This window comes from Pangasianodon hypophthalmus, chromosome 2 (genome assembly GCF_027358585.1).
Source record: "Pangasianodon hypophthalmus isolate fPanHyp1 chromosome 2, fPanHyp1.pri, whole genome shotgun sequence".
NCBI classification, from domain to species: Eukaryota; Metazoa; Chordata; class Actinopteri; order Siluriformes; family Pangasiidae; genus Pangasianodon; species Pangasianodon hypophthalmus.
In genome coordinates this window covers 12,880,637-12,893,733 of record NC_069711.1, presented here as the reverse complement: position 1 = coordinate 12,893,733, position 13,097 = coordinate 12,880,637, and the positions used below count along the sequence as shown (strand labels likewise).

At 38.6% G+C, this 13,097-nt stretch overlaps 1 protein-coding gene across 13 annotated transcripts in view; it reads left to right on the top strand.

The window, feature by feature from the left end:
• The window catches only part of rap1gapb (RAP1 GTPase activating protein b), an 81,390-nt gene that overhangs the window by 64,096 nt on the left and 4,197 nt on the right, over positions 1–13,097 (top strand). For 7 of the 13 annotated variants that reach the window (XM_053228224.1, XM_034310908.2, XM_034310885.2 and 4 more), the window contains 17 exons: positions 3,627–3,662; positions 4,029–4,076; positions 5,664–5,702; positions 5,787–5,975; positions 6,266–6,369; positions 7,307–7,385; positions 7,468–7,521; positions 7,611–7,694; positions 7,776–7,876; positions 8,452–8,581; positions 9,552–9,707; positions 9,940–10,011; positions 10,136–10,222; positions 10,500–10,640; positions 10,873–11,004; positions 11,675–11,784; positions 11,871–11,990. In XM_053228224.1, coding sequence (XP_053084199.1) covers positions 3,645–3,662; positions 4,029–4,076; positions 5,664–5,702; positions 5,787–5,975; positions 6,266–6,369; positions 7,307–7,385; positions 7,468–7,521; positions 7,611–7,694; positions 7,776–7,876; positions 8,452–8,581; positions 9,552–9,707; positions 9,940–10,011; positions 10,136–10,222; positions 10,500–10,640; positions 10,873–11,004; positions 11,675–11,784; positions 11,871–11,990 — 1,664 coding nt within the window. In that variant the 5' untranslated portion in view covers positions 3,627–3,644. Of the gene's footprint in view, positions 1–1,427; positions 1,754–3,626; positions 3,663–4,028; positions 4,077–5,663; positions 5,703–5,786; positions 5,976–6,265; positions 6,370–7,306; positions 7,386–7,467; positions 7,522–7,610; positions 7,695–7,775; positions 7,877–8,451; positions 8,582–9,551; positions 9,708–9,939; positions 10,012–10,135; positions 10,223–10,499; positions 10,641–10,872; positions 11,005–11,674; positions 11,785–11,870; positions 11,991–13,097 lie in introns of those variants that run through there. The other 6 variants (XM_053228227.1, XM_026925698.3, XM_034310901.2 and 3 more) reach the window with 3 other exon arrangements.

Sequence of the window (13,097 nt, the reverse complement as noted above, 5' to 3'; positions counted from 1 at the left end):
AATTTACGCAGGCTATCATAGAATAGCACGTATGTATCAATTTTCTGGCCATCAGTTACACAGCCTGTGTGCAATGGTCTTAAAGACCTTAAAAGTTTTATCCATCTTTTTTCTAACCCTTCATGTGTTTAGAAATTGAATGTCCGACAACCTTTCATTCTTGTCACTCTTTAAAAAGCCCTTTTTATTTTCTAAGCCTATATAATGTGATGTTAAGGAAGATTGTGAGTTTTCAGCTTCAGATTGGTCCTTTGTTCCCACGCTTTCCTATGAGACATTCTCCTCTCCATTAACTCACTATAACTCCTTTATCCCTCCATCAGTGCCTTCCCATCCGGTACAGCCATTAACAATGGCTCAGAGTCCCCTGCTGGGGACTCTCAGGACGTGCAAGGACACATTTACGGCTGTCACAGAATTATTATGAAGTCTGTGTGCTACTTCAAATAGAGGCTGCAGTTCTGAGGTGCTTTTTTTTTTTAAGCTTTTTTTTTCAGTGAACTGAATAAAAGCTCAGTATTCTGTAGCACTCTGTAGCAAAGTGGTGTTCAAGATGATGACAGAAATGGGATTGAAGTTGGCATGCTTAATTAGTAGGGTGACCGAAGCATGGATTTGCCTGAAAAATGTCACGTTATATAAGGTTTATGCAATTTTTAATTATTCCTTATAGTCTTAAAATCTCCATGAACTATTTGAATGAATAAAGTTGACCATTTGTTTGGTCTGAAATTTTGTCTAAATCAATTCTCAATTCTAAATCAAAGTAACACAGAAGCTGTCACACCAGATTTAAAGTATGTGACTTTCTAGCAACTGGAATGAAATCCATCACAATATAAATTGTTAGTTTTGTGAAATCTCATGCTTGGTATCTCTGTCTCATTTTTTGTCACATTTAGCACAGTGCCTTTTCTGTATCCTCAGTTTATCAAGAGTCTCTGAAAATGAAGCTCTGTTAGCAAAAATCTGTTTTTTTTTTTTTTTTGCTTTTTTTCCGTTACTCTGAAGAAAGAGGACATATTTATATGTATGCAGTATCTTTCAGACACACACAACAGAGAAAAATGTGGCACTTTAAAATCAGTTGTCTGTTAGATTTCTAGAAAGAAATGTGTATTAAACTGTTCAAACCTGTGAATTAGGGGGTTAAGGGAAATTAACTAGGTCTATTTGGGCCACAATCTGAATCACAGTCTGAAAAATCAATTCAGCATTGATAAGAATACACCACTTTTTTTTGAACGGGTTACAGTGGCAGGAACAGCCTTCCTGAACAGCACATCCAGTGTCTTGTAGAAGCCATTCCCAGGTGAATTCATACAGTTCTTAAGGCCAGTAAAAGACAATACATGATATGAAATAAAACCCTTGTTTCTGTGTATGTACTGCATATTCATGTGTTTGAGAGATGTTATGCATCTCTCAAACACATGAATATGCAGTACATACACTTTAAACACCATGAATCTTAGATTTTGTTTGTATTAGTGACCATTGTATATTTTGTAAGAAATCTAGGTTTAGGGAAGTAGCTGCAGTTTGAGGAAGTGATTGCTGTCACTCTTAAAATCCACTCTATAGCTGTTGGTTCTCATAGCACAAAACATTAAAGAGGAACGAACAAGAGAGCCACAGGGCAATATACACATGCTTCGGTGTTCCTTAGCCTGACTTCATCATGGCCAGAAGATCCTTCATATACATCAATCCAGCTGTTAGGGCAGCGCGTCATCGTAGACGACACAGTGATGTGAGTACACGTCTCTTTATTCAGAGGCTGCATATGCAATGACAGATAATGTATGTATACATATGTAACCCCATTAAAACTGGGTGTACTATTAATCAGTTGCCTAAATAGCTTTTACAAATTGGTGAAAAACAAGCAACCTTCAGTGATTCCGCTTCAACTAGTTTCATGTGCTAGTGGAATAACGACTTTTAGAACTACAAGTACTAGTGATCTTACTTCACCTATCGCTGGTGTGTGTACATTGTGTAATAAAACTGTTACGTACTGTACAGTGGAGTTAAGTAATTCTCTCTCCTGTTGTGAAACCTTACAAATGATTCTTAAAAACTCTTTTGCAAATGCTGTGAATTAGCGCACAACTCCAGTATGGCTGTGTGGATGTGACAATTTTAGCTGAATCAGCAGACCACAAGGAGAATCATGTTTGATTTACTATTTCGCAATTTGTCACTGCGGGACCTGCGATCATTAGCAGTTAGGGACTTTACCGTGGGACATACAGATAAACTGAATGTATGTTCACTTATGCATTTACACACTGTAAGTATACCAGTATACTTTTTATACATGCTAGACGTGCCCTGTTAAGATCATTTCCACCATCATTACTGATGCCATTAAAGTACATATGTTTTAGTCATAATCGGTATTCAATAATACTGGTGAATATTTCATGTTCAAGTTTGTTTTTCATGTATGGAAAGGTGTGTTTTTTCTTATATTTATAGTTAATTCTATGTTCCATTTATTTTTGGTAAGTTCATGGTTTCATTCAGTAGGAATCATTGTGCTTAACTCTACAAAATAACTTCATTCATAACTTAATGTTCACAACAAAGAAAAAAGCCATCTGTAGAAACTTTAATGAGCAAACACGATTCCAAAAGCGTGTCAGTGAGGCAAGAGGAACCAGAAGAACATCTGTTATGCTGAAATCTTCCTGCCCTCCATGTGACCGTGTGAACACACATATGCACCTCTAACAGTCTTTGCTAACTTGAGGTTCTAATGGGAAACATATATATGAAAGCAAATTTTACCCACAATACACTGACGTAATGTAATACATTTTATATGCTAATATATTATGTGATTTAAAGCTTTTGAATTTTACTTGCACCTTGTTTAAAGTGTAATGGATATACAACTCTTTGTTGCCTTGATGAACTGCCAAAGTTTAAACAAACAGGTGCTGCCACAATCTTTCTGCATTACAGTTTACCAAAAGCAGCCATCATACAAAACCGTAAATACTGCTAGTCTGTCACAGCTAACAGGCTTGTATTCGTTGTGAACACTGCAAACGCATGCTGGCACAAGGCAATGAAAATGGTTGTTAATTATGAGCTTGAAAATGTATCAGGTATAAGGCTTTAAAGGTATTCACGCTGTGCCAATGAGCTGTAAATAGGTGGGGTGGTCTGCTCCATCAGCCCATAAATGCTTGTCTGCGTGAGCGGTGAAATTAAAAGCTGCCCATACAATATAATTACAGTAATTACTGATAAAAGCCCATCACAATTCAATTAATAGATGGTATCTTTATTATGCTTACTGGCTATTTTAGAAGCTAGTGTAATGATTGCCTTTAGGGAGAATACAGGCTATGATGTTGAATCCATAATGCTCAGAAAAACATAATAGAAAATATCACAGATAGTCTGTTTTATAAAAAAAAAAAAACTGCACTACCAGCAGTAGTCTATCTATATGTCCCTGTTGCTATTTAATACTGCTCACCCCATGTAAGTAGGGACTGTGTACAGGAGGAAATTTCTGAACAGAATTACAGTTTAGATTATGGAAATGAAAGCTTCTATCTTATCATCTCTCTCTCTCTCTCTCTCTCTCTCTCTTGATTGGTCCCTAGAATTCAGATTTATTTGCAATGATCGAGCGGATACAGGTAAACAGAGATTGCACCTAGTCCCTGGAGAAACAGAGTGAATATGCTATTTTGTCTCTTCTTGCACCTTAGCCTGTTGCTGTGGTCTTGCTGGTGACACTCTCCCTTCTTCAGACACTCTTTGTCCTTCCTCTTGTACCTTTCTCAATCTCATTATGTATTACTTTTCAGTCTGCTCACTGTGTGCTCTCTGTACACTATACAGCCTTTGCTAATGCTTTTGCCTGTATTGTATACATTCTTGAAGATGAGATGAAATATATTTTATATCTGCTTTCCGGATAAGCTGACAGCCCAATTTGGCTAAAAGAGTGTGTTAAAAGTGTTCTGACTCAGTATAATTGCAGCTCATTTTCTGCTCTACAGAACAGCAGAATGGATGAGCAGAGATGCACACTTCCACCTCCTCTTAAAGTAAGTGTGTTTATGATTATAACCAGTATATAGCCAAAAGTTTGTGGACACCTGACTGTCACACCTATATTTGCTTGTTGAACATCCCATTCCAGCTGTAGTCTCCCTTTGCTGTTATAATAACCTCCGCTCTTCTAGGGAGGCTTTCTGAGCATGGATGTGGAGATTTGTCCATTCAGCCACAAGAGCATTAGTGAGGTCAGGCACTGATCTCAGGTGAGGAGGGCTGGGGTGCAGTCGGTGCTTCGGTTCATCACAAAGGTGTTCAGTGGGGTTGAGGTCAGGGCTCTGTGCAGGCGCTTGAGTTATTCCAGTCCAACCTTGCCAAACCATGTCTTCATGGACCTCACTTTGTGAACAGGGGAATTGTCATGCTGAAACAGTTTGGGCCTCTTAGTTCTAGTGAAGGGAAATTGTAATGCTACAGCATACAAAGACATCCTATACAGTTGTGTGCTTCTAACTTTTGTGGCAACAGTTTGGGGAGACGGTAAGGTGTCCACAAACATTTGGCCACATAATGTACAATACACACACTCCATATTTCTCCATACTTCCTTAGGAATGAACTTTTGTCTTCAGTCCAGTTTTAAAATACAGTGGCCTGCTGTCAGGTTAGACAGTGAGACAGCAACTCACAATATTTATATGAGTTATTTTATTTAATTAGGTATTTTTGTGTATGTATGATGAAGCATACAGTTTGAAGCCTTTCTTCAGCTTTCTAGAAGGGGCAGTGTCAGTATTCTTCGTATCTGATGAATGTTACTGATGTTCATCTTTGGGAGCTATTGCAGAAACTGACTGTAAAATAACACTATTGCGAGTGTAGTGAATGAACCAGAAATGCAGTGGCAGTATTAAGAAGAGCAAGGGGGTGTTTGTGCGCTGAGCCCATTCTAAGCACTGTTGATAACCTGGCCTTTGTAAATGACCCCTGGAATATTTCTATGTTTTATTACATACACTATATGGCCAAAAGTATGTGGACACTGACTGTAACACCCATATGTGGGTCTTCCCCCAAACCGTTTCCACAAAGTTGTAAGCATAAAGATGTCTAGGATGTCTTTGTATGCTGTAGCATTACAGTTTCCCTTGACTTGAACTAAGGGGCCCAAACATGTTCCAGCATGACAATGCCCCTGTGCACAAAGTGAGATCCAAAAAGAGAAGTTTGGAGAGGAAGAACTCATGTGACTTGCACAGAACCCTAATCTCAAATGCACTGAACACCTTTAGCATAAATTGGATTGATGGCAGTGTCCCAGGCCTCCTCTCCCGACATCAGTGCCTGACCTCTTGTGCTCTTGTGACCGAATTGGCAAATCTCCACAGCCATGTTTCAAAATTTAGGAGAAAGCTTTCCCAGAAGCATGGAGGCTGTTATAGCAGCAAGGGGGGGAACAACTCAATATTAATGCCCATGCTTTTGGAATGGAATGTTCAATACTAAGGTATCCACATACATTTGGCCATATATTGTATTATATAGATTTATATCTTATTGTATCTTATTTTGGAACATTTGGTAAAATGTAATTGTCAGCATACTAACAAAAATGTACTTTTGTGTTTATTTAACAGACGGAAGAAGACTATATTCCTTATCCAAGTGTTCATGAGGTAAATAACATAAAAAATAATGTGATACTTACACTGCATATTTTTTCCATAATCAATACACATTTTTTTCATTATGATTGACAGGTGCTGAAACGTAAAGCCCCGTTTCCACTGATTCTGTTGCCACAGTTTGGTGGTTACTGGATTGAGGGGACCAATCACGAGCTTAGTACCATCCCAGCACATGAGGAGCCACCCCCATGTCCAGCTTCCCAGATTAAACTGGAGAGCAATAGCATAGCCAAAATCTATAGGAAACATTTCTTGGGCAAGGTGAGAATAGGAAATTATAATTGTATGTTTGATGAGTGTGCTCAGATAAAAAAGGGAAAAAACATGTATATAATCCATGAATTTGAAAGCTTATTTTGAGATGTATGGTTTTTAGAATAAATTATTTGGTAAAATATCATTCCAGCTAAACAAATAGACATCTAATTAAATATTTAAAACTACCTGCTACTGTATAGAAAGTAGAGGAAACAGCAAGCAATAGCAAAATATAGACTTTAATATGTAGGTTGTATGTGTGAGTGAACACGTGCACCTGCAACTCCCTACAGGAGCACTTTAATTATTACTCTGTGGACACAGTGCTTGGCCACCTTGTCTTCTCAGTGAAGTATGACGTGATTGGGGACCAAGAGCACCTCCGCTTAGTGCTTAGGTAACGCTCATACACACACACACACACACACACATTCAAAATCTCATCCATTGCCAGCACAACTGTGTTCACTCATTCTTTTTTTATTCTCACTTTGTCTGTGCCAGACAAAGCTGTTTGTCACTTAACACCTCTGTGACTCATGCACCTCTTCCTTCCTTCCAAGTCCCTCTCCTTTGTACTGCACTTTTATATTAATATGATTAACAGTTTCTGTAATTCCTCTGTTCACGCATGTTTTTGCTGTTATTCTGAGTGCTTTTTGTAATTTAAAAAAAATAGCATTATTAACCACAGTGCATCACACCTTACAGAAAATGTCCAGTGATGAATATCTCCTGACTGGAGATCATGAGGGAATGAGAAACAAATAGAGGATATCTTATAACAGTGTAAAGTAGTTCTTTATCTGCATTCAGTCTCTGAACACAGCACAGTGGATTAATTGGCAACAGGACCCGCTTGCTGCTCAGTCATCAAACTGCCAGTCTTAAATCATGCCAAAAACCTTCTGTCTTTATGTCTTAATTCCTCTCTTTTTTCTCTTGGTATTTCTCCAGCTATTTATCTTAGTCTTTCTCTTTGTCTCACCCAACATTAATCATTAAATTTTTAATCATTTATCTCTATAGACTTGTTTGTTCACAGGGCCAGTGATTACAATGCGTGGTTTAATATGAATGTGTCATGCTGCCTCACATGTAATACCTCACGAATGAGCTTTTCATATCTGGCATTTATAGCCTTAAAGTCCATCCTTGCTTTGCAAATCTAGAAAAAAAAATTAATGTATATCCTGAATTTATATATATCTGAAAAAGCTGATTTGTGACAATGTCTATTGTTAAAAGAACTATATAGATAAAATTGAATTGAATTGAATTAAAGAATTAAAGAGAAATAGGAAAATTAAACAGAATTCTTTAATCTCTTCTAGGTCAAAGTTTAAAACCTACCATGATGTGATACCCATTTCTTGCCTGACTGAGTTCCCCAACGTGGTGCAAATGGCGAAGGTAGGACAAACACAATTGTCACCATGTGAATACAAGAGGTTGTGTTTGATTATTTGAATTTGGCTGTATTAATTTTTTGTAGCTTGTGTGTGAAGAAGTAAACGTGGACAGATTTTATCCAGTCCTTTACCCAAAGGTTAGTCTTCGCTACTCATCATCACTTTCACATCACTGCTTGTATATCAGGCATATTCTGACCCTAAGCTGTACTGTGTGTTCCTACAGGCTTCCAGACTCATCGTAACCTTTGATGAACATGTCATAAGCAACAATTTCAAGTTTGGAGTCATCTATCAGAAGTTTGGGCAGGTAATAAACACTAGCTGTTTCTTTCCTGGGTTTATGAGAATACAGAGTAGCTTGTTTATGAACAGTTTGTGTCTCCTACAGACATCAGAAGAGGAGCTCTTTGGGAACAATGAGGAGAGTCCAGCCTTTACTGAGTTCCTGGAGTTTTTGGGGGAGAAGATTGAGCTACATGACTTTAAAGGGTAACTGCCTTTTAAGATAAATGTCAGTGTCTATGGTAGCTTAATTATCTATCTTGTTTAATGGCAATTTGTGAAAGGTCTTTTTATCTCCTTTAGCCATATTGACCAAGTTTGCAGTGATTAACATGATAATTACTACTAAGAATGTTCATGCAGTAATATTGCACATTGGCAATATATTAGTTTCCTATTAGATTTTAGTTTCAGTTCTTGCTATCTTCGCATTCATGTAATCATCATATTAGTCTTTTTTTTTTTAATGATTGCTTTTGTGTTAGATCATATTACATTTCACATCAAAGGGAAAAAAATACGATCTGCCTCTTCAATCCACATTTTTGTCCCTGTGTTCTTCTGTTTTAAGGCAGTGGTCTAGATACTATTGAAAATTACTATTTCTGACACTTTTTGTCAAGAAAATCAGCATGCATGTAATTTTAATCTGAATGGGACACTCAGAAAATCAAGTTAAGTGTGTGCATAAACCAACTCTGAATATGAGAAACTTTCCCTGCATAAATATTGGTGTAACTTTTATACTAAACTTGCTGATTCTGAATATGTACATATGCCAGGTTTCGTGGGGGTCTTGATGTTGCACATGGCCAGACTGGAACTGAGTCAGTGTATCACAATTTCCACAACAAGGAGATTATGTTCCATGTGTCCACCAAACTACCCTACACTGAAGGAGACTCACAGCAGGTAAGGAATGTCTTCTTGGGCCATCTGTGAAAGTGTACTGCTTTGCTTTGTTTACACTATTTTTTGAATAGTATTTCCCATCTTGCAGCAGTGGGTAAAATACTTCTGCCAGTGCTTAAGGTCATATGTTGAATAAGACTTAAAGACAAAATGTATTCACTAAGATCAAAAACTTTCATGTGGCTTCCTGGTAGCAATTTCAGTATTATTTTAACCTGTCAATATAGCTGTTTGAGCTCTGGGCGTTGTTCTGTGGCCACATATCCCCATATGCTTGGTTAATTAGGACACCACATGACACAGTGCTGAACAACAGGCCATTGCAAGCCATCTGTTTTTGCACCTTCTGTCTGATTAACCAGAGAGTAAACATCACCTAGTATTCTGACACAGGTAATATTGAGCTACTGTAGCCACTTTGCAAACACACTCTCCGAGTGGATCTTTAAGCAAATATACAGTGGATTAAATATACATCACATGCTGGAAACACCTAGCATGCAGAAATTTTACATGGTTATACATGGAATGATGGTTTATAAAGTTCTATAAAGTGAATTGGTACAAGCGTGATACTACACTGCAGGCTAGAGTGCTGACTAAATACCTACTCTGTGGCAAACAGCTAGCTGTCAAATATGTGCTAGGTGGTTAAATGTTCCTTTAGCAAATATGTCTTAGTAAATATGTTCATCTAATTGTTCAAATGTATCAATAATAGCATTAGTGTACTACTTCCACATACACTCAGGAGCTCAGCACCTGTTTAGCCTTTTTTTTAATGCATGCAGTCAACCAACTTTAGCCATCAACATCAGCTGATGTTTGTCATATTAATGTTCAAACTGTCATATATACAATCAAAGAAATAACTTCATTTTGTTGTTCACAGTGTGACCCACCAATTTATTTTTTTAGTTCCGAAACACAATATTGAAAAATAAAAAGATGCAATGTGTTTTGCTTCCAGCTGCAGAGGAAGAGGCATATAGGAAATGACATTGTGGCTATTGTGTTTCAAGAGGAAAACACACCATTTGTACCAGATATGATTGCATCCAATTTCCTGCATGCTTATGTGGTGGTGCAAGTGGAGAATGCCTGCACAGATAACGTCCTTTACAAGGTGACAAATCTGTCTGGTTGTTATGTGGACATTACACAATATTCTGTATTCAGTAAAATATTCACATCCTTTCTTGATATAATGTTGTTCAGTATCTACTGTACTGTACATATTCAGTCATATATGTATAATATCTATATATTTAATTACTTTTTAATGTTGTCCTTTTGTTAAAAATATCTCTCTATTTTCTATGTGTATTGCTTAATGCTGTATTTACCTTTCATTACAGGTATCAGTGACTTCGAGAGATGATGTGCCTTTCTTTGGGCCTGCTCTCCCAGACCCAGCCATTTTCAGAAAAGTGAGAGACATTTCAAACCCACAGATCCACTGTGGTTTTATTTATTATTTCAATAAGAGAATTCTTGCAACTAGCAAAATCTGATCTGTATGATACGACACTTTACATTCTGTTCCCTGACTAGAGTCCAGAGTTCCACGAGTTCCTCCTGACAAAACTCATCAATGCTGAATATTCCTGCTATAAGGCAGAGAAGTTTGCTAAGCTGGAGGTGAGCAAGCAAGTGTGTGTATGAGCAAGAGAACGATGATCTTTTCCCCAGAAAGCTCCCTCTATTTCACTAGAATTCAGGCTTTCTAAGCTAGATAACACACATGCATGGTCCTTTGGAGGAAACACTGAAGCATTATTTTCTCTATTTGTTTGGATATAATTTTAAAAACATCATCCACCAAAATCAGTCTATACCTTTAACCCAGCTCTGTGTATGAGATAGGATGAGGGTTTGTTTGTCTGAAGAGCCTACTGCACAGTGTGTTTGTGTGCAGGAGAGAACACGCTCTGCACTGCTGGAGACATTGTATGAGGAGTTGCATGTGAACAGCCAGTGCATGATGGGACTGGGGGGAGAAGATGAGAAACTGGAGAACGGAGGAGGTGGAGGTGGTGGTTTCTTTGAGTCCTTTAAGGTATGTTTATCTAAGTGTGTTTTATTTTTAAAGTTTTTCGGTGACAGAAGAGGAAATGACCCATGAGTTTTTGTTCACGCTTGCATCTGCTTACCAATCCTTTTGCACCTGCCTTACCCCACCTCCCTCTCTCTCTCTCTCTCTCTCTAACTCATTCACTAATTTCTCACAGTGTAGCTTTAGTGTGGACTTTTGTGGTGAGTCTTCCCACTGTGTGTGTTTCTGTGCGTAGAGAGTAATTCGCAGTCGGAGTCAGTCTATGGATGCTATGGGCCTGAGCAACAAGAAGCCCCACACTGTCTCTACCAGCCACAGTGGCAGCTTTACCCATAATCCCCCAGATATCCATAAAACACCCGGCATTGTGAGTATTCCTTGCACTTTACTTGAAGAAAACTGACATGTGGTGTTAGGAGGGCAGACTATTTTGGAAAAGCTTTCAAAGACAACTGTGTTGTTGCCCTAGTGGAGTGCCAGTTAGAATTAGTGCCAGTCTGTCTGCCCTCTGTGACCTGCAGTTTTGGCTGTTTGCCTGTGACCTTGACTCTGAATTGAGCAGTTTCAGTCACAGAGGGGGAAATAATGTATTCTTACATACAGTATGAGTGTGCATAAATGCTTTATAATTTAAAAATCAGCAGCAAAAAAACTGTTGTACAGTTTTAAACTGTGGAATTGGAAAAAAAAAATGCACTGAGATGTACAGAACTCCACAGCAGTCACTTATCCTCATTGCTAAGCACTACAACACTAAACTGATCTAGGCAGAATGTTGGACAGTGTAGCAGATGGAGCTTTACACATCAGTACGCTGCAGTAAACACCATGGCAACAAAGTAGATAACCTTTTTGAGAAAAGTTGTATTTGAATTTCCAGGTACAGTACTTTGAATAGAATATCAGCTGCAATATAATCATATTTGCACCCTAAATGTGGTTATATAACAAATAGAAATGAAAAATCTATATAAAAAAGTAGTATTTCAGAAATCAGTTGCTGTATATGTGGAATTTTCCTGATTTCTCCTCCATAGTCTCTGATCATCCCGGGGAAGAGCCCAACCCGAAAGAAATCAGGTCCATTTACTTCCAGAAGGAGCAGTGCAATCGGCATTGAGAATATTCAGGAAGTCCAGGAGAGAAGGTAAGAAGAGCAGAGGAAACAAATCCCAGTTTGTTTTCTTGTGTGTATGCTTGACAGTGCAGAAATGTTCATCATTTATATTGCAGCAGTAGGGACGTGTCTCCCAGCACGCAAAAGATACCCGATAGTGGTCATGCCTTGCATGAGCCCAATACTGACAACTCTCCCAATCACAGTTCGCCTGAGATGCATACCACAAGAACTAGGTGAGTAACCATATGAACAAGGCACAATTATTTATTATAATACACTCACCGTCAGCTTTATTAGGAACACCTGTACACCTGTACATTCGTGCAGTTATCTATTCAGCCAATCATGTGGCAGCAGTGCAATTCAGAAATATCATGCAGATACAGGTCAAGAGCTTCAGTTAATGTTCACATCAAACATCATAATGAAGAAAAAAATGTGGTCTCTGTGACTTTAACCGTGGCAAGGTTGTTGGTGCCAGACAGGCTGGTTTGATTATTTCAGAATCTGCTGATCTCCTGGGATTTTCACACACAACATTCCCTAAAGATTACACAGAATGATGCAAAAAACAAAAAACATCCTGTGTGCGGAGAGTCCGCAGGCTGAAACACCATGCTGATGAGAGAGATCAGAGGAGAATGACCAGACTGGCCTGAGCTGACAGGAAGTCTATAATAACTCAAATAAGCACTCTTTACAACCGTGGTGAGCAGAAAAGCATCTCAGAACGCACAACATTTCAAAGTTGAGGTGGTTGGGCTACAACAGCACAAGACCACATTAGGTTCCACTCTTGTCAGCCAAGAACAAGAATCTGAGGCTATCATGGGCACAGACTCACCCAAAATGGACAGTTGAAGCCTGGAAAAAGACCGGGTGATTTTTTTTTTTCCTATTCTTTAACTGTCCAGTTTCTGTGAGCCTGTGCCCATGATAGCCTCAGATTCTTGTTCTTCGCTGACAGGAGTGGAACCCAACATGGTCTTCTGCTGTTGTAGCCCATCCACCTCAAGGTCTGATGTTTTGTGCACGCTGAGATGCTTTTCTGCTCATGACGGTTGTAAGGAGTGATTATTTGAGTTACCATATCCTTCCTGGCAGCTCAAACCAGTCTGGCCATTTTCCTCTGACCTCTCCTATCAACAAGGCATTTCCACCCACAGAACTGTCACTCACTCAATGTTTTTTTTGTCTTTCACACCATTCTGTGTAATCTCTAGAGACTGTTGTGTGAGAAAATCCCAGGAGATCAGCAGTTTCTGAAATACTTAAACCAGCCCATCTGTTACCAACAACCTTGCCATGGTTAAAGTCACAGAGATCACACTTTTTCTTCA